The sequence below is a fragment of the Colletes latitarsis genome, chromosome 1, assembly GCF_051014445.1.
Source record: "Colletes latitarsis isolate SP2378_abdomen chromosome 1, iyColLati1, whole genome shotgun sequence".
NCBI lineage: Eukaryota > Metazoa > Arthropoda > Insecta > Hymenoptera > Colletidae > Colletes > Colletes latitarsis.
In genome coordinates, this window is record NC_135134.1 from 45,077,892 (window position 1) to 45,102,000 (window position 24,109).

The 24,109-nt window shown below is 31.8% G+C and overlaps 2 protein-coding genes across 2 annotated transcripts; one reads left to right on the forward strand and one right to left on the reverse strand.

The window, feature by feature from the left end:
* Window positions 1-68: 68 nt before the first annotated feature.
* LOC143344888 (uncharacterized) lies at window positions 69-16,006 on the forward strand. The gene is made up of 23 exons (XM_076771461.1): window positions 69-278; window positions 352-504; window positions 574-874; window positions 942-994; window positions 1,052-1,132; window positions 1,196-1,471; window positions 1,572-1,676; window positions 1,772-1,840; window positions 1,921-2,070; window positions 2,145-2,306; window positions 2,394-2,817; window positions 3,053-3,199; window positions 3,263-3,484; window positions 3,547-3,813; window positions 4,031-4,511; window positions 4,585-5,254; window positions 5,327-5,692; window positions 6,174-6,356; window positions 6,415-6,569; window positions 6,671-6,856; window positions 6,923-7,001; window positions 7,112-7,172; window positions 15,939-16,006. Exons 1-23 carry the CDS (start codon window positions 69-71, stop codon window positions 16,004-16,006), a joined length of 4,869 nt encoding a protein of 1,622 aa, XP_076627576.1.
* Window positions 7,430-12,852, reverse strand: Haspin (haspin). The gene is made up of 10 exons (XM_076764542.1): window positions 12,182-12,852; window positions 11,868-12,117; window positions 10,083-11,772; window positions 9,384-9,644; window positions 9,162-9,309; window positions 8,918-9,091; window positions 8,577-8,844; window positions 8,211-8,363; window positions 7,992-8,134; window positions 7,430-7,920 (listed from the first exon to the last, which is right to left on the reverse strand). Exons 1-10 carry the CDS (start codon window positions 12,400-12,402, stop codon window positions 7,674-7,676), a joined length of 3,555 nt encoding a protein of 1,184 aa, XP_076620657.1. The 5' UTR covers window positions 12,403-12,852; the 3' UTR covers window positions 7,430-7,673.
* Window positions 16,007-24,109: the final 8,103 nt, after the last annotated feature.

The window sequence follows — 24,109 nt, forward strand, 5'->3', positions numbered from 1 at the left end:
GATACTAAATATAAATACAAATGATAATAAATATAAATTGATACTGAATATAAATACAAACAACCAATATGTCTTATGCAGAACATGGTCCTCGAATTTTCTTAGCTGGGAGACCGAACACTGGAACACCATTGATATATGGTGACTATGTTTTGCCAAGAAAACGACTAGAAGGTCGATTAAAATTGCATGATTCTTGTTCAGATATTAGAGCCTGGAGTCCAAATTCTTCGGAAAATTCTCGCTATTTTCGCGAACTTAGTGAACATGATTCACTAGTATGTACTTAATCAAATACATAATTATCCATACTAGCTTAGAAATTTACATGTCTATAATTTATTATCACAGGTAGGAAAAATAGTACCGTTCAATGTAGTGATTGATAATATAATTCAACTCAATTCACAAACACAAAATGAACTCCGGGCGGTTAAAAGAGAATTGCAGAACTATAAAACTCTTAGACTTACTCCTAAACAGGAAGAAGAACTACAACATTTAGTGAGTAACTTTATAAATACATTTAAGTATTTTAACAGCTATTTAATAATTTTATATTGTTTTTCATAGGATCGTTATCAAAAAATGAAGGAATCATTGCAGAATAATCATATAATGGGAACACTTTTAAAAGATGCATTTGTCAATGTTACTAAATCTATTCCTGTGATTCATTCAAATTCATGTTTGTCTATTCGTATGCCTTCTGAAAAACATTTTCAACTTCTTAAAAAAGATAAATCAACTATTACAAATCAGACCAATCAATTATACTCTTATGCTGTAACTGCATTTAACATAAATCCATCCTCAAATAATGCTGCCTTAGTACCATCAATTAGATCTACTCTTAAAGCATTCCCTACTGGAGGTATAATAAAAAAATATTTATAATCTTAACAATATCCTCAATTTTAATTTAACTTTTGATTTTACAGATTACAGTAAAAACCCATCAACCTGCATAGAGTATATTGATATAGCTTTACAGGTAGGAAAACTACATAAATAAATCTTGTAATATTATATAGATGGATTTTTATTACAGGTGGAACAAGAAATGCATGATGTTGGAGTACAGTTTGATGGTCATACTGACACATATTTAAATAGAATAACGACTACATCTGTATGAATATATTTGTGCATTTTATTATTTAAATAAGATGCTTATGTAAATATTATTATATAGGTAGTGTCTCAAACATCATTCGTATATAAGTCTAGCGACGAAGATAACAGTGCAGAAGAAGAATCTGACAAAAGCAGTTTGGAGACAAATAATCAGAAGGAACAGAGTTTTGAATGTGATGCATCTTGTAGCGAGAGTTTACAAGATATTGAAACTCCATCAGAGTCTAGTAGCGACATAGAAACAGAATCTAACTTTAATATACATGGTAGTACTCATAAAGGGATTATCATTCAAAAAGATTCTGAAATTATTGTTTTGAAGAATGAACTTTGTGTATGAAACATATTATATTAATGAATGATTAATTTATGTAATAGTCATAGTTATATTTTATCGTTTCTGTGATGCTATATATTCAGTATCATATTTAAAGGTAAGGGATGCTGAATTAGAGGAGATACGAGATATAAATAAGAATTTAGAGACTTTATTGAAGGAAAAGGAAGATTGTATGAACACTCAGCAAAAAAATATTAAAGCAAGTATACAGAATGTAACTTTAAGATCTAATGTAAAATGGTGATATTTTATGAAAGTATTGCAGATAATTGATGCCTAATGATTATTACATAGATACTACATGATAAGCTGAATAAGTTAGAGCACCAACGTAATTGCGAAGTAGAAGATTTGAAAGCAAAAGTAATGTACATATATTTGAAATGTTACATAATTTTCCCTAAAACTAATTTACCAGGATTTCTTTGAACCCTTTCTTTCAGTTTTATGGTTGTAAATATTTAGTTGAACAACTCAAGCAAGACTTAAATAAGAAGTGTGAAAGTTATTACTTACAATCACAAGAAATTGAAAAGCTCAGACCATATGTTAAAGAAGTGACAATATTACAATTAGAAAAAGATTCACTTTTAGTTAGTAATGACATCTATTTAATACCATATTTATTTTCAAATAATACAATTTTATTTATTCATTTATACCATAGAAGAAACTACAAGAAATGAATCGACTAAAAAATGTCTTACGTGAAAATGATGAGCTTAAAAAACAAAATTATGAACAAAGTCGCATTCTAGCAGATCAAGAAGAAGAAATAAAGCGATTACTAATAGTAATTAGAGAAACGTCAATTACACATGATGAACAGGTATATTACATCATATTACCATGTATGTTAATAGTGCAAATATATTACTATTTAATTATTATACTTTATATTTTGATTAATAATTAGGTGAAGACAAAAAGCATATTAGAGAATTTAAAAGCTAACATTCATGATAAAACTATTAAAATTTCTCAATATGAAGAGCAATTAATTTCTATGAAACAAGAAATTAGTGATTTTGTCAATAATTTAAAGCATGCTCTAAACAATTTGGAAGAATTCAATGGATCATTTGAAGATGTATGTATTTGTACGAAATGTGACTTGGACATTAATGAGGAAGCAAATACTGTACTGTACAATATAAATGTCTTAATGACAAGATTTCAAAGTTACAAAATAGAACGTCAGAATCTTTTACAACAAATAGAAGATTTAAAACATTATGTAAAAAATGATAAACAGCAAACTTACTTAAGTAAAAATTTGAAGAATATGATATTTGATGGTTTTTACTGTGAATCTGAAACAAATTCAAGAGAAAATACAAGTAAAATTAGTATCTAAACTTTATTTTTTTGAACCATATATAAGTTTCTTAGAATTTAAACTGATCAATTTCATGAAATAAAAAGTAGGGGAAATTGATGTTATAAACACCGTTTCTTAAACTTTAGTTAAAATTTAGAAATTTGCAAAAAGTTGACTTTTAAGAAGTTTATATGATAATATTAATAATGGTGTTTAAAAAGGAATCTATATTATAAATATTTAATATTATTTAGATGGAAAGGACAATATAATTTTATTAAATATAAGAGGAAATAAAAATGATGCAAGTAAATCAGAAATTGAAGATATCTCTAACTCTGATAATAGTGAAAATTTATCAAATGAAGTAATTGATAATGTAAATTCTTGTCAACTTAAGAATCCGATATTTTAATTAACTTTATTTTTCACTGTAAAATAAATAATCTCAAGTTTTATTTAATAGGAATATCATAATTATGTTATCAAGTTGAATAAGAAAAATAATATAGATGAAGTGGAAAAAGAGATCATTGAATATATTTCATATTCTCTAATTAAAATCCATTCACTTATTCAAAAGTTACAAGTATACATAGAAATTGAACGTCCTTTGATGATTAAACAAATTTACAATTTTTATGAAGTGCTTAGAAATACAGAATCAGCTATTAATACTTCTCAAGGTATTATTAATTTGCACTTTAATGAATTTACATTAATTTTCATACATTAATGATTTTATTAGATATTTCAATAAGAAAACAACGAATTTCTGAATTATACAATCAGCATAAAGAAGAATATAAGAAATATAAATCTTACAATAAACAATTACCTAATAATTTGTTTCAAATACAAATTAAGATAAATGAATTTATTGAAACAATTCTTTATCAACTATTAAATGAAGTATTATATGCAGAAAGCCAAAGTATATCTGATAAGCAGATAAATCAAGCTTTTGAAATACATTTCAAATCTTGCATTGATAGAATAAATATAGCCCTTCAAGGTATAACTTTTCGATATTTTTATTATGTTATATTCTATTATACTTGTGTACATCATTTAGAGAACCAGAAATAGAAATTGCTTTTTTTTAATATTTCAATTTATGTATAAGATGTGAAACAGAAACTGAAATAAATAATTATAACAATACATAGAATCAACAATTTCTTTTCCCTGCCACAAATTATAACTTAATATTTAGAAACGTTATTATCAAGGTGCTGGCGATCAGCGTCTGCAAGTAGTTGAAGAAATAGAAAGACAACAAAAACAACTACAGAAAAAAGATTTAGAAATTTCTCAACTGAAGGAAGAAATGGCACATTTAACACAGAAAGGGGAAGGTGATTGTCTAAATCAAGAGGAATCCAAACACAGTGCTGCAATAAAAGAAGAATTATCAAAACTAGCTACAGAACTTAGTGCAAAAAAAGCATTTATCTTGAAATTAGAAGAACAGCTTCAAATAATTAAAAACGAATTGTCTGTATGCGAGAAAGATTGCAATGCACTTAGAAAACAGAAAAAAACTTTTGATAATGATAAAAATAAATTATTAAAAGACTGTCAACAGTATAAAAAACAATTGGAAATTAAAAATACAGAATTCAAAATTTTGTCACAGCAGCATCAAGATCTAATAGAAGCCCAAAATTCAAGAACAATTATGGAAGACAAAATTACAGAAATGAAAAAGGAGTAATATGATTTTTATTTTTAATCGATATTTAATATTATTTTCAATTGTTAATGAATATTATTATTATTGCAGATTGATTGATCTAGACTTTGAAAATAACGAATTGAAAAACAAAGTTATACAAATAAATGAAATGCTTTCTCAGAAGGACGAAATTGTAACAAACTTAAAAAATAAAGTTAATGAAAATGAGAACACTTTATCACATAAAATTACTGAATATAAAAATGCAATGGAAGAAAAACATTACGAAATTATAAAACTAAAAGACGAAAATAGGATGTTAAATACAAAATTAAAACACACTGAAAGTAAACTTGCAGATACAAACCAAACAATTTTATCTTTAACAGAACAAAATGATAGAATTTATATCATATATTTATTGCAAGAAGAACTTGCAAAATTAGATAAAAATGAAAGAAAATTGAAAGCAGAACTTAATAACTTAAAAGCACAACATGCTAACGATCAAAATAAGAATAAGCAACTTGATAATAATTTAAATGCATTGTTGTATGAAAACGAGAATTTAAAAAGGAATGCGGAATATTTGAAAAATGAAAATGCTGAATGGTCAATTAAACTCGGCAGTGAATTGTTTGAAGAAAAATTAAAAAACAAATTATACACAATTTCTAATAAACTACATGAAAGATTATTGATGCTTAAAAAACAATTTCACCCTGCAAAAGATTTATCAAATCGTCTATCTAATGAAGGACAGAATGATGAATACACAGTTAATAAAATAGTATTTTACATAACACTTACAGTTTATTATTAATTATTAACGTATTTGTTTTATTCATAGATGTATCAAAATAAAAAAATGGAATTTGCATTACATAATATAAACGACGACTTGAAGCCAGAATGCGGGTATACAAAAAGAGAAAATGAGATAGAAAAAGTTCAAAATCAGCAACACTTGTGCAATACAAATACAGAAAATGAAATATTAAAAAACAATTATGTAATATCTGAACAATTACATTCTTCAGAAAACAACAGTCTAGAGTACAAAATAATACGCTTAAAAAATGAAATTGAAGAAAATCGAAATGAAATTGAAAAGTTATTAAGCGAACTGGAAATCAGAGATTCTGAAATAAAAAATCTTAAAGATGCTCTGAATCGCTTAGCACAAGAAAAAATTGATCTTCATGCTGTACTTAAAGTAGTTATTACTTAATTATAACAACTTGATTCTATTGTATTATACATATTGGAAAAAATTTTAATGAGAAATTCTAGAGGTCAAAATAAGACAAAAATCAAAAATACCAATTTGTTGGTCGAGGCTTCGTTAAAAAGTTATTAACGTTTAAAGTTCCGCCTGCAGAACGGCAACCTGCGAACAGCTGCGTACGCGTAATAGTGGTTCTCACTTACAAAACTGTGAGGCTGTCTATACGTCACTAAGTAGAGTTTCTCATGCTGAGTGAGAATCACTATGCACGCAGTTGTTCGCAGATTGCCGTTCTACAGGCGGAACTTTAAACGTTAATAACTTTTTAACGAAGCCTCAATCAACAATTTGGTATTCTTAATTTTCGTCTTATTTTGCCCTCTAGAATCTCCCATTAAAATATTTCCCAATGGTCGAACACCCTATATAATAAATTCCTTTATTTAATACTCACAAAATTGTCGTATAGTCTCAAATAGAAGAATATCAAGGTAAGTTAACATTAATGAAAAGAAACTACGATAGCAGTTTAAATGCACTTTGTGAAAGGCACAAAGAAAGTGTCGAGACACTGCAAAAACGATTTGAAGACATCATAAATAGTGAAGACATCGTAAACATCAGAACATTCGATTCAGAAAACTGGTTACAAGTATGTAAAGATATTTTCCATATTATAGTAATATAATTAATACACGATATATTTCTAGTCATTAAACATGAATGAACTGGCAGATCTTTATAAACGAATATGTATAATTATGGATAACTCGAATTTAATTCGTACGAAAGATGAAAATCGATGCTTTTACGAGAATGACATTCAAAGCGAATTTTTCAAAGAAATTAAGAAAACAGAGAAAAACTTACGAACTTCGCATAAAAATTTATGTGTAAAAGGTAAACGATATTCTGGTACTAATTTTTAATTTTATCGTTTACCTTTCGAACGTTGATGAGAATAACGTTTAAATTAATATATATTTTTTATTTTAAAGAGGAATCACCAAGTAAATTCGCATCATCAATTTTAAAAGAACAAAATAATTCATATTTACAAAGTCAATGCCAATTTATATTTTCAAGTCAAATTCAAAAATATCCAAATGTACAAATGCAGGACTACACATTAAGTTTAGAACAAGACTTTAGGTAATGTACAGATTTCATTAATTTATTTAAATCGTTAGCAGATTGTGTAGCAATTTTATGTTATAGATGTTCTACTGATGAAAGAAAACCAGAATCTGAAAACAAATATGAAAAACAGAAACATGCAGTGAAAGATAATACTACTGTAAGTTTATCTTTTTTACAAACATAATTATAATTCTAATCAGATACCTCCATATTCTGTAAATAATATACACGTATATACAGTTTATTAACAAACATTAATGATTGTAGTTTGATCAACAGAGATGGAATTTTATTAATCAATGTTGCGCATACCACAAATTAAGCAGTACATCTGAATATTCAAGATATATTCACACAGACTGATTTTATTAAAGAAAACACATTTTTTGTAGAATAGATTTTGTTGATGGCATTTAAGAAATTGTTTGTTTCTTTACGTAAATAAATTTTGTATACTTTTTTATTTAATTTTACATTTTGTATGTTGCATTTATTCCATTAGAGTTTATGTAATTGAAGTTGTAATCTGTAAGAAAACATTTTCAAAAACAAAAACTAATCTATTAAATCCTGAAAAAAGACACATTTATTTGTATTCTAAAATTTAATTTATTTGGAAACTATTTAAAAAATATATGTCATTTCTTAAAACTAAATAAATCTGCGAACTTAATATTTTCGGAATAAAATTGTATTATAACCAAAATAATATTGCATTTAAACTTATTATCTCTTAGTAACATATATGACTGTAAAATTATAAATAAATTTATATGAAACAACTATATGAATTAAAAATTTTATATTATACAATAACCACTTCTTTCTTTTAAATAGATGCGAGTTCAGACTCTGAGTCAATGCACATATATCTGGCAACTTGATCACAGTTTGTTACAAAATCAAAGGCACTACTGTACATCAAAATTTTATTTTTCAACTCTTTAAGTTTTGTTAAACCATTTTTATGATTTTTTAAATTTCTTCTTCTGTATCTAACTGCTGTAATCATTTTATCTAAAGTGTAATGCAACCATAAAATATTTGTGTAGGGCTCAAATTTCTGCCAATTATTTCTGAAATAATTTACAAAAATAATTATGAAATTTTAAATACGTATAAATTGCATGTATACAAATGTACTCACTTGATTTTATCTCTCATCAAACGATATATTTCGAATTGATATTCACCCTGAGCTATAAAAAGACTGGGATCCGATGCAAGATCATTAAATATACTGCATTCTTGGTATGTTACTCTTGAAAGTGTGAAATCTATAATAGATACCTAAAACAAGATGTTTGATATCTAAATCATTTGTACAATAAATTAAAATAAGAAACGATTTGTTGTTTCAACGTACTTTTACTCCCTTACTAATTAATTTAATCTTCTTTTTTCCTAGTTTGTAACTTATATGAGATTCAGTTGTTGGAGATATTAATATGTTACCCCAATGCAAGTCTCTGTGTTCAAATTCAATAGCTTTTTCTGCAACTGCCAATGCTAATGCAGCCTGCCAAATACCATTAAATATAATTAGTATTTACTAATATTAATACAAAATACAGTAATTGATTGGTTTATTGTTAATTTATAAAATTTATTATATTATATAGCGCTAATTATATATTTAGAATAAAAAAAATAAGAATATCATAATTAACATTCATTAGTATATATTTAATAAATGTTAATATAAATATGGTTGTTAAAAGAATTGAATAACCTGTATAAACAGAATATGAGCTTCTTCTGCTGTATCAAATACGAATGCCTCTAAATCTTGACCACCATGGCCGAGTTCTAAAATAATATACAATTGATTATCATTAAACATTGACGGACAATCATTTTCTGAACGTTTTTCTTCGTCATAAATATTCCAAAGTTCCACAAGTTTTTTAGGGTATTCTCCTCTGAGACATTTAATATTTTTTACTTCTACAAACCCATCAGTGTTATATTTTTTGTTAAATCTTAGATTATGTAATTCCCTAAAAATATATTTTATTAACATTGATGTTATAATTAATACTCCTATATATTAGAATGATTGTTTCTAATTACATTGCAATAACGATTTCTGACAATATCTCATGAAATTTTTTTTGTGGCTCTCCATTGACATGTTCATTGCCTTCTATGGGAATAATTTTTATAACAGATTTTTTATCTTCGTATTCATGAAGAAAAACTTCGCCATAAACGCCTTCTCCAATTTTCCGACAATGTTCCAAATATCTAAGAAAAAAGTATTATATTATTATATATTAAAAATAATTCATGTGACAACATATATATGTATACTTACGAATCTGAGAAATATGTAGAAAATAGTATATAATCTTTTTGTGAGCATCTTTCCAAAATGACATCTTTTGCTGTGAAAACTGCATGGTCCTCAACAATTTCACTAATATCATTATTCTGAATATTGCACTCAGAAGAGTTTTGTGAATCTGTATAATATATATAGTCATATTTAATAATGTTATACATATATACGTCAATACGAAATGAAAAAATAACTCACCATTTATTAATGTAAACCTTTGACTCTTTACAGGAACAATACCATAAACTTCAAGAAATGGAGCATCTTCTATGAACTTTATGGTTTTATTAATTGGAACAACACGAACTGATATTCTTCTTGATAGACGCCCAAAGTTAGTAGAATCACAGGTTCTACCTTTATTAGTAGCCAATTCATCTTCAGTTTTGTTAATTATTTCATTACTTGCATGTAATTCTTTATCATTTTCAGTTTTGCTAACACAACTCTGTATAATACCTATACACGTGAGAGTTCCAGTATATATGGTCAATCTTTAATAAAGAATCTGTTTTGTTTGCATATGTTCAAATTATAGAACCTACCCATTTATTATACTTCTCCCATATTTCTGTTTGTTTGTTTGTTTTTTTTTAAATAAAAAGACATACTTATTATAACAAATTTTTTTCAAAATAGTATGCATAAAAAATTAAAAATATATAGAAAATAAAATGGAAATACATGTATCTATCTATATATACATATATAGGTATTTTAATATGAAAAATAATAAAATATTAGTATTTCAGGTTAATAAATATTAAAACAGAATTTTGTTTTATCAAAAATTTTTTAAAATGATATTCAAATGTTTCTGCATATAGTAATAAAAATTTGTTTTCATGTATAGTGTATTTATCATAAAGTACAATCTTTAATAAAGTCCATAGTTACCTTGATTTTGCATATTTAAAACATCTATAACAATATCTCTCCATTTTTTACCTTTGCCTACAGATAATCTATCTAAATTAGATTCATTTTGTATATTATTCAAAATTGATAGAGATCTTGCCCATGATTTTCCTGGTTTTAAATATATAGGTTTTTCTACTTTCATTGGTGTGTTATTAATGAATGTTTCTATTATATTTTCTGAAGGTTGTAATGCTTTCTTAGACAATTTTAATTGTTTACTTTCATCCATCCTTTTTGAATATATCTGATTTTCTTTAAATTGAGTATCATCTTCTAAAATGTTAGTTAAATCTAGCTCCCATTTACAGTATCGTTTTCTTCTATGTGTAATTTTGATAGAGTCTTCTAACTGGTTTAAAACTACAAAAGGTTCCATTGCATTGTTACACTTGTCATCATCATTTACAAAAGATTTGTTTGTACTTAATGTGCTATTTTTGTCAAGTAGATTTTCAGTTTCCTTAATTACACTTGTATTCTTACTTTCAAAGTCTATTTTATTATTTATATTTGAAGTTGATTTCTCACTTAATTTAGCAGAATTCGAATATGTTTCATTACTTAATTCTCTATTTGTTTCACGTAATATTAAGTTACTGGTAGATACATTTACTATATTAATTCCTGTATTAACATTACACAATGAAGTTTGAATACTTTCATCTGTATCACTAAATAAGGAACGTGATCTGTTAACATCAATAGAAAAATTTAAATGGTTTCTTTTTACTGTATCTGATACTGCATGTTCCTGTATCAATTTAGAAGATACGCTTACTACATTATCTTCCTCCATTTCAGTTGTGAAAATATTTTTCATAGAATCAAGAATCTCAGATGTTACTTCTATTGTGTGTTCACTTTGCTTATTATTATTATTACTTGTATTGTTAAGTGCAGCTAATGAAGCTGTATTTTTTTCGTTTAATTCAGTATTTTCCTTAATTATATGTTCTTCTGATGCATCAGACTTCCCACACAAATCTGCATTTCTTTGTTGCAATTGTAAAGAAACTAAATTATCTTTACTACTTGTACAAGTTATAATGCTATCTGTGTATGTTGTAGACTCATTTAATTTTTCAGAATATTTAGTAGGAATTGGTGACAAAGAAATTAAGTTAGTTGATGGTCTTACTGATTTACCACTAGGTGTACTACTGATCATATTGTCATACTTTTTACTGAAAGTAAGAGGCTTCTCAATTGAAGACATTTCTAATTGATCTATTTTGACAAAACAATGTTTTGTATGTATGTTACTATGATTTATATCGTTAATACTTGTTTTAATAATTTCAGGATGTTCTAATGAATCATAAATTTCTATACTTATTTCTGTTTCTTTTGCTGAATTGTTTTCATGACTGATTTCATGCTTCTGTTCAAATGGTTTCAACTTATCCAAAATTACATAACATGACATTACTTTTACATTTTCATTGGAACTTGAATTTAGCACATTATTTTTTTTTTCATTTTCTCTAAAGGCACATTTACTATTAGATTTTTTGTTTGGTACTTCACTATAGTTACTATAATGATCCTCAAACTTAGAAGTATTAATCTCAGAATTCAAACATAAAATATCAGTGTTTGTATTAGTGGATGATATTTTCTTGTTGTTTCTTGATTTATATTTTTTGCATGTGTTATTCTTCTTTACCTGGTTTTTAAAAATGCAAACATTAACAATTCTTTTTCAACTTATGATATTAATCAATTAAAATAATGCTCCATTACTAATTCAACAAAACTCACCTGAGACTTATTATTTTGAAATGTTGATCTATTCTTTTTAACCAAAGTTTTTTTCTCAATTTGCATTTTTGGTTTTTTGCATCGTACCTTTGGTTTTGAAATAAATTTAACATTGGCATTTGGTAATTTAATATCATTGTATAATGAATGCTCAGAATCAATCTTATTGGATGTAGCAATACTAGAATTAGCACTGTCATCTGTATTAGTATATTTTGTTTTAGTATTACTTGTTTTAAGTGATTGTACTCTATAAACAGAAAACCAAATAACAAACTGAACATGTATCTAATTATAATAACAAAATTTCATACCCTGTATCTTTCACAAGTTTATCAAACGTTGTTTCAAAAGGATCATAAAATGCAGAATTATCGTTATTATCACTCTTTTTAGTTACACTTAATTCTTTTTTTATTGAAACAAAACTATCATCAATATTGTTTGTAATAGTCACATGCAATTTTTGTAGTGGAACTACTATTTCCTTAGACGTTTTTCTTCCATAAGTTCGAATCGGTACTTTATAATTCATTTTAACTTCTTCACAATATCAAAAGTTGCTTCGTTCTTTCTTTTTGAACTCAAAACGAACACTAGATACATTCGTAAACCGGCCAAAGTTTCATTTATTTAAAATTGAATTCAGAAACGTGTATTTTGTTTTCATGTACAACTTAAACAAAATACAGTAGACGTTAAATACACAAATCTATATAAGTCTCCATTTCGATGTAGGAAAAAGAGTAATTAGTAAATAATCAAGCTGTAGTTCAATTGATCGAAATGGCGGATATATTCCCACTCTGTTTCTGTCGTACACTATCGCTGGATCGTTGTAAAATTGGTCCTTGAATATTGTTAGGGACAGTGTGGCAGAGACGCCAAATTGAGTACCGGGCACAGTGTGGTCAGATCTGGCATAATTGAATGCATCGACGTCGACATTAGTAACGACGAACATATCTTACCGCATGAGCCACATGTTACGCTGGGTCCGCACCTCATGCAACTTCGGGAATTCGATAAAGAACGTGAATGGGAGTCTTTCCTTCTTGCTCTTGAACAGCCGAAGTCCGTCTTCACGGCACACAATTTTGATTCTCGATGGCCCAGGCATTTAATACGTTTCGAGCTATACATAGGCTATGTATAGACACATACATATAAGCCAAGAATTATTATTTAAAATAATGGAATACTTAGCAAATAAATCGTTTGAAAATAGTTTTCATTGTCTTATTTGATAAATTATTTTCAAAGGATTTATTTTCCAAGTATTCTATTATTTCAAATAATAATTCTTTAATTTCATAATAAGGAATGGATTGGAAATATAGGATATTCAAGTTTTATTCCGTAACAGAGGTGTTCAGTCTCTGAGTTGTTCAATATAGGAGTTGTTCAGTTTATTTGTTCAGTTGAATAGTTGTTCAGTTTAATTGCTCAGTTTAGGAATTGTTTCCAAGTTGGGATTTTCTTCGTCTTCAAAGAAACCAGGGTTGTCCCTTGGCCGCTACTCGTGAAACATCTTCTTGACCATCTTCGGAAATCTTGATTGAATGGAAATTTTGAATTAAATTCTTCATCTCGCTTCACGGTCCGTCTTGCTTTATGGTTAAGGGATAACTCCCGCGAGCGCCACAGGGGGCTCGCTTTTTATGCAACTGATTGGGACGACTGCAGGTGCCTAACTGGCTGCTGATTGGCTGAGGGGGGCGCTAGTTGATGGATATGATCAAGAATTCAAAATAACATTAAAGAATTATTATTTAAAATAATAGAATACTCATGGATATATATATAGAATTTCTACATATTCCACACCAAAATACGCGTCGTTTGCACTTTGAAACATTAAAATCCTCCAATCCGTTCAGAAGTTATAATATTTTAAACATACGCATGAAATTTCGAGCGAACATTTCTGTATGTTTAAAACATTATAACTTTTGGACGGATTGGAGGATTTTAATGTTTCCAGAGGCAAATAACGCGTATTTTAGTGGAGAATATGTAGAAATTCTATTATATATCTATAAGTATTCCATTATATCAAATAATAATTTTTTAATTTCATGCTGATGGACAATTCGTCTATCAAAGTTGACAAATGTTATCTGAGTCACTCTCCATGGTCCGTCCTTTTTAGTCATTAGAGGACCCCCTGAGGCGCTCGCGGGAGTTATCCCTTAACCACAAAGCAAGACGGACCGTGATGCCAGATGAAGAATTTAATTGAAGATTTCCATTCAATCGAGATTTCCGAAGATGGTCAAGAAGATGTTTCACGAGCAGCGGCCAATGGACAACCCTGGTTACTTTGAAGACTAAGAAAATCCCAACTTTGGGAACAACACCTAAAAACTGAACAACTCTTACATTGAACGACTCAGAGACTGAACACCTCTGTTACGGAATAAATCTGGAATAAAACTGAACATCCTATATTTCCAATCCTATAGAAAAATATAACTGATACAAAAACTGAACAACTCTTATATTGTACGACTCAGAGACTGAACACCTCTGTTTCGGAATAACTCCGGAATAAAACTGAACATCCTATATTAGCCTATATAGGCAAAAAATATATTTGACACAAATTTAATTAAATATTAAATAAACACTCTGTGTTATAAAGTTAAAGAATTATTATTTGAAATAATGGAATACTTGGCAAATAAATCGTTTGAAAATAGTTTATCAAATAAGGCAATGAAAACTATTTTGAAACGATTTATTTGCTAAGTATTCCATTATTTCAAATAATAATTCTTTAATGTTAATTTGAATTGTTCATCATATCCATCAACTAGCGACGCCCTCAGGCAATCAGCAGCCAGTTAGAGAGAGACGAAGAATTTCATTGAAAATTTCCATTCAATCAAGATCGGAGATGGTCAAGAAGATGCTGAATGGTCAAGATGCTGGAGAAAGAGACAACCCGGGTTTCTTTGAAGATGAAGAAAATCCCATTTTTGGAAACAACTCCTGAACTGAACAATTAAACTTGAACAATTCAACTGAACAATTCCTATATTGAACAACTCAGAGACTGAACACCTCTGTTACGGAATAACTCCGGAATAAAACTTGAACATCTTATATTTGCAATCCTATATAAAAATATAATTGATACAAATTTAATTATATATTAAATGAACATAGAATACTTGGAAAATAAATCGTTTGAAAGTAATTTCCAACGTCTTTCTTGATAAACTATATTCAAACGATTTATTTCCAAAGTATTGTTTTATTTCAAATAATAATTTCTTAATTTTATAACAAAAAATGTTTATTTCTAGTCCTTTCCTAGATCAATCAGTCTTAACTTTGATTTTGCATCTCTCCGCTAGATTGATTGACTTTTTTGTTTCAAAGAACAGCTGAACGCTGCTGATGGGTGCTGCCAACTGGTAGCTACTTGTCGACAAGTAGCAATAATGTTTTATTATCAAATTATTAATATATGTATTGAATTTACATATCTATTTTATTCCATATTATGTATATTATATGTATATATATGTATATTATTAATACGATTGAGTATAAAGACCTGATTGAATTTATACTCAATACATGAAAAATGTATTTCGCTCATGTCCATGTTCAAAAGAACCAGAACTGGTAAGGTGAAGTCCGGGTTGTGTACACGAATATACGCTGAGGAAAGTTTAAACAAAGTGAAAAAAGAATTTATTTTGGCAGTTGTTTCGACTTTAAAGCCTGCAGTTCTAATCGCTGTGAGAAAGATATTCTCGTCGTAATCGTTAATTTGAGGTTAGATCGATGAATATTTCCTCGTGTGTATCTCAGGGTCGTTGGTAATGGATTGCATATATTTATTACGTTGGTGAAAATTTTGGTAGATTGTTTCTTGAAAATTCCAAACATGACAAGATTCTTGGAAGGGACAACTTGTCGTCAATAATGTGTTAGTGTACTTCATCAAGGCTTTGAAGAATATCATCAGCACGTTTTTAAGGAGCATCAATTCTCTTACTCGCCAGGGTTTTGACTCACAGGAACGATAATCGTTGCAGAGTTCAATTACAATCATTTTTTATGAATACACATATCCCCGAAATCCTGCGCTGTTTCGAGAAAAAAATTTTTCACGAAATCGGTAGGTGGGCAAAAAAAGAAATTAAAAAACTTCAAATCATTCTGGAAAAATTATTTTCGGTTGCGGGGATCAATTACAATCATTTTTGATAAATAGACATATCCCCGAAATCCTACGCATTTTCGAGAAAAAAATTCGAATATGCCTGTCTTGTTGAGGTAGTTGAGAGATGTCTTCCGCGAGTGCGCCAGGGGTCTCAGTTTCTATGCAACTGATTGGCTGAGGGGGCGCTAGTTAATGAATATAATGAATAATACAAAATAATATTAAAGAATTATTATTTGAAATAATGGAATACTTAGCAAATAAATCGTTTGAAAATAGTTTTCACTGTCTTATTTGATAAACTATTTTCAAACGATCTATTTGCCAAGTATTCTATTATTTCAAATAATAATTCTTTAATTTCATAACAAGGAATGTTCATTCAGTATTTAATTAAATTTGTATCAATTATATTTTTATATAAGATTGGAAATATAGGATGTTCAAGTTTTATTGAGGAGTTATTTCGTAACAGAGGTGTTCAGTCTCTGAGTTGTTCAATATAGGAGTTGTTCAGTTTATTTGTTCAGTTGAATAGTTGTTCAGTTTAATTGCTCAGTTTAGGAATTGTTTCCAAGTTGGGATTTTCTTCGTCTTCAAAGAAACCAGGGTTGTCCCTTGGCCGCTGTTCGTGAAACATCTTCTTGACCATCTTCGGAAATCTCGATTGAATGGGAGTCTTCAATTAAATTCTTCATCTGGCATCACGGTCCATCTTGCTTTGTGGTTGAGGGATAATTCCCGCGCGCGCCCCAGGGGGCTCCCGTAGTGACCAAAAAGGACGGACCATGACGAGGGACTCAGATGTCATTTGTGCAACTTTGATAGACTAATTGTCCATCAAAAGAAATTAAAGAATCATTATTTGAAATAGTGGAATACTTATAGATATATAATAGAATTTCTACATATTCTCCACTAAAATACGCGTCGTTTGCACTTTGAAACATTAAAATCCTCCAATCCGTTCAGAAGTTATAATATTTTAAACATACACATGAAATTTCGAGCGAACATTTCTGTATGTTTAAAACGTTATAACTTTTGAACGGATTGGACGATTTTAATGTTTCAAAGCGCAAACAACGCGTATTTTAGTGGAGAATATGTGGAAACATGTAAGAATATTTGAAAAATTGGTGCGCGCGAAGGGGCTCGGTATTCTTGCAACTTTGTTAAACTTTCGATCAAGCGGAGTCTAACTGGCTGCTGATTGGCTGAATGGCCGCAACCCATGATCCCCTCCCGATATAAAGTTGGCCACTGCTGACCAACTCCTCAGTACCCCTGGAGCCGCCAGGGGTACTCTGACGCGTGTTATTGGTTTCAAAGAACTTTCCTTTGGGTTCTTTGTCCAATTTAATTTCAGCCGGATTACTTCGTTGGGATGTTCTGTCCTTTCTTCGTTGGGATGTTCTGTTCTTTCTTCGTTGGGTTGTTCGATCCATTATTTTTCATATTTGTTTTTTTGTTTCTTCTAGGTATTTGGTGAATTGATATTTTCTTGTATAAATATTAATTGTTATTTGAGTTTTTGTTTAGATGAATTCTGAGGGTCCTACTGGAAAACGCCAGATTCATCCGCCGACCGAGGGGTTCACCATAGGCGTAATAGTATGTAAGTGCGGTTAGATTTAAGATATTAAGATTAACGTCGAACATTTCTTTTTTCTAATTTCTTTGATTGAATTAATTTAAATTAATTCTAAATTTCCTTTTTAACTTCATTAGTTCGAGCCTCGACGTTAATTTTCGGCCTCTTATTTTATGCGCGAATTGCCAATTAATTATTCATTTTACTAGATTCTCGTTTTCAGTCATTCCCTCGTTCCTGGCTTCGGTCACAGTTGTTTCGTTGGAGGAAACATGTGATCGGCCGTGTGGCTAATCCGAAAGACCAAATCGTCTTCTCTTGTTGGCTGGATTCATGGAGAATGATACTCAACTTGAAGGTCGCCTGCGGAAACGCATACTTTCTGGTTGAAAGTCCTTGTCACAGGTACTCTCTCTATGTTAGACAGCCTGAGTCGGGTCCTTTGGCTCCCGACGGGTTGCAGTGGAGAAATGGAGACCAGTTTCAGGGGCGTGTATCCGTTCTCCTGTAGAAATCGAGTAATCAAGCGGAGTCAATTCGATCCCAAGATCGGTTGCACGGTTCAGCATCGTGTCTTGTCGCGTCTCCCACAATTTAGATTCATCCCTCTTTTAAAATCCATATTTAAACAAAATAATTATTTGGCATGATTCTATCTCTTCCTCTTCTATTTCTTTCTCTCTTTCCTATATTAGTTTCTAGGTCTGTAAAGGGGAGATCGATGGAACTTTGATTCGATCTATTTCCCTTCGGGTCTCCATTCGCAGCAACCTCCTCGTGGTGAGACCTGGTAATCGGAGTTACCTACAATGAAGAAGTTCTTCTTCATGGGTAACACCGAGCTAATGGCTGCAATTTAAAACAATATAAACTTGACTTTTAATAAATTTGTTTGACGCTGTATGAAAATGTTGTCTCATACTTTTTTTATAGGTACCGATGAGCTCTACTTTCAGAAAAAATTTCAATGAAATACGTTCACTATTGTAGAAGTTACGATCGTTTGAAAATTGACAGTTTTTCTGGGTGACAATGTTACTTTACGTGGTTAAAGTACAACTTTTCGAATATTACTAGAATTTCTACATAATCTCCATCAAAATACGCGTAGTTTGCTTTTTTAAACATTAAAATCGTCCAATCCATTTAGGAGTTATGATGTTTTAAAGATTTGCATGAAATTTCGGGGCAGCATTTCTGGCCACAAACTATATTTTCGGTAAGGAATTTTTCTCTCGAAACTGAGTAGGAATTCGGGGGTATGTATATTGACCAAAAATGATTGTAATTGACAACTGCAACTAAAAATATTTTTTTTAAAACGATTTGAAATTTTTTAATTTTTCGAACTATTTCACACTTACTCGAATTTTTTTCTCAAATGTGGATAGGATTTCGGGGGTATGTCTATTCACCAGAAATGATTGTATTTGACTCCCCTAATTGAAAATAATTTTTTTAGGACGATTTGAAATTTTTTTTTTCGTCGAAAAATTTAGGCACCTACCCCCTGGTCCATTTTTCTTAAAAATTCGTGTTTGATTTTTAATACTTTTGTTTGACCCCCTACAAAAAAGTTGTTTAATACTTTTTTGTAGGTACTCATGAGCTCTACTTCAGAAAAAAGTTTCATTGAAATATATTCACTATTGTAGGAGTTATGGCAGTTTGAAAATTGGATCATTTTTATGGGGTTTTTCTCATTTTGCGAGGTCAAGGACCAACTTTTCGAATATTTTTGCGATTTCTACATATTCTCCATCAAAATACGCGTAGTTTGCTTTTTTAAACATTAAAATCGTCCAATCCGTTCAGGAGTTATGACGTTTTAAAGATTCGCATGAAAATTCGGGCAGACATTTCTGGCCTGAAATTAGATGTTCGGTAAGGAATTTTTTTCTCGAAAATGGTTCGGATTTCAAGGGTATGTCTATTGACCAAAAATGATTATAATTGGTCCCTGCAATCAAAAATAATTTTTTTAGAACGATTTAAAATTTTTTAATTTTGTCGAAAAATTTCATACCTACCCGAATTTTTTTCTCAAAGGAGGGTAGGATTTCGGGGATATGTGTATTCACCAAAAATGATTGTAATTGACCCCCGCAACTGCAAATAATTTTTCCAGAACGATTTGAAACTTTTCAATTTCGTCGACAAAAGGCACCTACCCCCTGTCGATTTTTCTTAAAAATTCCTTTTTCATTTTTAGTAATGTTATTTGACGCCCTACAGAAAAGTTGTTTAATACTTTTTTATAGGTACTTATGGGCTCTACTTCAGAAAAAAGTTTCATTGAAATATATTCACTATTATTCTTGCCTTTGTTTTCTTCTCCCCATTATTCCCTTAGCTATAAGATACATGCCACCTCTTCGCAAGGCCGCCAGCATTTTAGAAATGTTCCGGGCACTTTGGAAATCCGGAATAGAGACTCTTGAAGGAGAGCAGTCAGTTTACCTTTGTCGACTTTCCGGAACACTACAAGTTCACGTACATACGCGTGATCTGTCATCTCTGGTATAAACCAGAAATGCCAGACGAAGCGCCGAGTGCACTGTGGACACGTCTCATGGGAGTTAAGAGAGGCAGGTTCACATTTGCCTTCTCGCTCTTGAACATCTGAAATCCGACCTCACGTCAACGGCATACGATTCGGAATCTCGACTGCCCAGGTATTTTTACTTGCCTTTCCTAGAGTTCATTACTGAGCTATGCACATTACTCCTGGTTTCTATTTGCCTCTGATGACCCCTGATGACCAGTGCTGACAAAAGTACAGAACTCCCGACAACTTTTGACACCATACAGCGACTGTTACTAACTGCTCCTGATTACTGCTTGCCTCTGCTGGACTCTGCTGACCATCGCTTATATTTCTGACAACCTATAATGATTACTACTGACTTCTGCTAACCTCTGTTGGTCTTTGCTGATCACTTGCAGCGTGTGCTTGTCTCTGCTGAACTTTCCTGGCCTCTGCCAAACGCTACTGACCACTGCAGGTATTTCTAATAATGTATAACGATTAATACTTACTACTGCATGCCCCTACAAGTCTCTGCTTGCCTTTGCAGGTTTCTGCTTGCCTGTGCATGCCTTGCTGGCCTCTGCTGAACACTGCTGACCACCCCTGATGCTTCTGACATCGTATAACAATTACTACATGCTACTGTTCGCCCCTGCTGATCTCTGCTTGCCACTGCATGCCTCTGCTGGTCTCTGCTGACCGCTGCTGACCACCTCTGATGCTTTTGACAACATATAACGCTTACTACTTGCTACTATTCGCCCCTGGTGATCTCTGCTTGCCACTGCTAGCCTTTACTGACCACCGCTTATATTTCTGGCAACGTACAACGATTACTACTGGCTACTGCCACCCTCTGCCACCCTCTGCTGACCTCTGCCAACATCTCCCGCCGTCAGCTGACCATCGCTGACCACTGCTGACCGTTGCTGACAAATTGTGACACGATGTAATATAATATAATATGTTTATATGTATTAAAGTGTTGTATAATGTAAATCTATGGCAATAAATGATATAATTTCAAAGAATTCTATGTGTTCTCATCATTTTTACCCTTCTTTTCCTATCGAAATCATTCCCTTAGTTATAAGACACTCCGAATCTTTTAAAATTTTCTAAGTTCCCCGGAAAGATTTCAAATTTCCCGCCGCCAGGAATTACGTAATATTACGTAATATTACGTAACATTACATAATTTTTGCCGAAAAATTCCGGCCGGAGAAATTTTAAAGAGCTATTACGTAATATTACGTAATATTACATAATGTTACGTAATATTACGTAATTTTTGCGGAAAAATTCCGGTCGGAGAAATTTTAAAAAGCTATTACGTAATCTTACGTAATATTACATAATGTTACGTAATATTACGTAATTTTTGCCGAAAAATTTCGGCAGCGAAAAATTTTAAAGAGCTATTACGTAATCTTACGTAATATTACATAATGTTACGTAATATTACGTAATTTTTGCCGAAAAATTCCGGCCGCGAGAAATTTTAAACAGCTATTACGTAATGTTAAGTAATATTACGTAATATTACGTAATAGCTCTTTAAATTTTTGCCGAAAAATTCAGGCCAGAATTGTAGCTGCTGCCTGAAACTTCTTGGAAATTTCAGGGATTCCGAGAAGTTTCAGGGATCCGAGAATTTTCAGCAATTCTTAGAAATGACGTCATTTCCAGGAATTCCTGGCAGCGGGAAATTTGGAAAGAGAAAGAGGGGTAAAAAATGATGAGAATACATAGAATTCTTTGAAATTATATCATTTATTGCCATGGATTTACATTATACAACACTTTAATACATATAAACATATTATATTATATTACATCGTGTCACAATTTGTCAGCAACGGTCAGCAGTGGTCAGCGATGGTCAGCTGACGTCGGGAGATGTTGGCAGAGGTCAGCAGTGGGTGGCAGAGGGTGGCTGAGGGTGGCAGAGGGTGGCAGAGGGTGGCAGTAGCCAGTAGTAATCGTTGTACGTTGCCAGAAATATAAGCGGTGGTTAGCAGTAAGCAGGGGCCAACGGAGGCCAGCAGAGGCATGAAGAAGCAAGTAGAGTCCAGCAGGGACAAGCAGTAACAAGTAGTAATCGTTATACGTTGTCGGAAGGATCAGGGGTGGTCAGCTGTGGTCAGCAGAGGCTAGCAGTGGCAAGCAGTGGCAAGCAGTGGCAAGCAGAGTCCAGCAGGGGCAGGCAGTAGCAAGTTGTAATCGTTATACGTTGTCAGAAATATAAGCGGTGGTCAGCAGGGGTCAGCAGAGTCCAGCAGGGGCAGACAGTAGCAAGTAGTAATCGTTATACGTTGTTAGAAATTCCAGGAGTGGTCAGCAGCGGTCAGCAGAGGCTGGGAGAGACTAACAGTAGTCAGTCGTAATCATTATACGTTGTTAGAAATTCCAGGAGTGGTCAGCAGCGGTCAGCAGAGGCTGGGAGAGACTAACAGTAGTCAGTCGTAATCGTTATACGTTGTCAGAAATTCCAGGAGTGGTCAGCAGCGGTCAACAGAGGCCAGTGGAGACCTGTTGACAGGAGGTCGGATATTAGTTGTTGAAGAGCGAAAAGGGAAGTGTGAGCCTTTCTCTCTCGACTCCCACGAGACGGTCCGAATTTACTTTGGGCAGCTTCGGTGAATCAAGAAAGAGGGCATGCGTCATTTTGCCTTTGTCGGGTTTCCGAAACTCCACAAGCTCACGTACGCGTGATCTGACATAGTGTGAGAGAGCACCTTCGGTGCCTTTCTGGTATCTCTGATCCGGATGGCAAAACGCTCAAGTTTATCGTGGGATAGTTCGTTATTTTCAACGATAGATGGCGCTTAGTTTTCGACCTCAAACCCTCTGGTGCTAAAACGCCCAAGTTTGTCGTGGAATAGTTCATTACCATCAACGATAGATGGCACTTATTTTTCGACCTCAAACCCTCTGGTGCTAAAACGCCCAAGTTTGTCGTGGAATAGTTCGTTCCCACCAACGCTAGATAGCGCTTATTTATCGACCACAGTCCCTCGGTTGCTAAAAAGTCCAAGCTTGTCGCGAGGTCCATCTAGCGTGGGCGATACGAACTATTCCACGATAAACTTGGGCGTTTTAGCACCAGAGGGTTTGATGTCGATAAATAAGCGCCATCTAGCGTTGATGGTAACGATCTATTCCACGACAAACTTGGGCGTTTTAGCACCAGAGGGTTTGAGGTCGATAAATAAACGCCATCTAGCGTTGATGGTAACGAACTATGCCACGATGAACTTGGGCGTTTTGCCATCCGGATTTCTAAGGTGCCCAGAACATTTCTAAAATGCTGGCGGTCTTGCAAAGAGGTGGCATGTATCTTATAGCTAAGGGAATATTGGGGAGAAGAAAAGAAAGGCAAAAATGATGAGAACACATAGAATTCTTTGAAATTATATCATTTATTGCTATAAATTTACATTATACAAAGCTTTAATACATATATATCATGTCAGTAGTTGTCAACGAAGGTCAGCAGTGGTCTGCAATGGTCAGCAGAGGCCTGTAGGAAAATTAAAAAGTACTTACAGTATTTTGATTTTGAAAAATCGTATTAATAATATACATATGTACGCTCATACATGGGAATAATAAAAAAAAATTTCTTTTTTTTCAATAGTTAAAATATGACGGGTGGGGGGGGGGGGTACTTTGCTTATGTTAACCTACATAGGTCACAAAGTAAAAATGCCTGGGCAGTCGAGATTCGAAATTGTATGCCATTGACGCGAGGACGGACTTCAGTTGTTCAAGAGCAAGAAGGAAAGGCTTGCACTGGCCTTCTTTCTAGATTTCTCGAAGTTGCGCGAATTGTCTAGCTCGCGTAATATGGTTCTTGCGATAGGATTGTCTGCTATCCCCACCATTCCGTTAGACGCTAAGGAAGTTCGTCGTTACTAATGTCGATTTCGACGGTG

What these genes read in the sequence shown, in the direction of transcription:
- LOC143344888 (XM_076771461.1), top strand. Translation starts at nt 69, where the DNA reads ATGTCTTATGCAGAACATGGTCCTCGAATTTTCTTAGCTGGGAGACCG. An exon ending in AATAAATATAGCCCTTCAAG is followed by an intron (nt 3,814 to 4,030) that starts GTATAACTTTTC and finishes GTTATTATCAAG; the next exon opens with GTGCTGGCGATCAGCGTCTG. An exon ending in ATCTTCATGCTGTACTTAAA is followed by an intron (nt 5,693 to 6,173) that starts GTAGTTATTACT and finishes ATTGTCGTATAG; the next exon opens with TCTCAAATAGAAGAATATCA.
- Haspin (XM_076764542.1), bottom strand. Translation starts at nt 12,402, where the DNA reads ATGAATTATAAAGTACCGATTCGAACTTATGGAAGAAAAACGTCTAAG. An exon ending in AAACTTGTGAAAGATACAGG is followed by an intron (nt 12,118 to 12,181) that starts GTATGAAATTTT and finishes TTCTGTTTATAG; the next exon opens with AGTACAATCACTTAAAACAA. An exon ending in TTTAAATATGCAAAATCAAG is followed by an intron (nt 9,645 to 10,082) that starts GTAACTATGGAC and finishes TCACGTGTATAG; the next exon opens with GTATTATACAGAGTTGTGTT.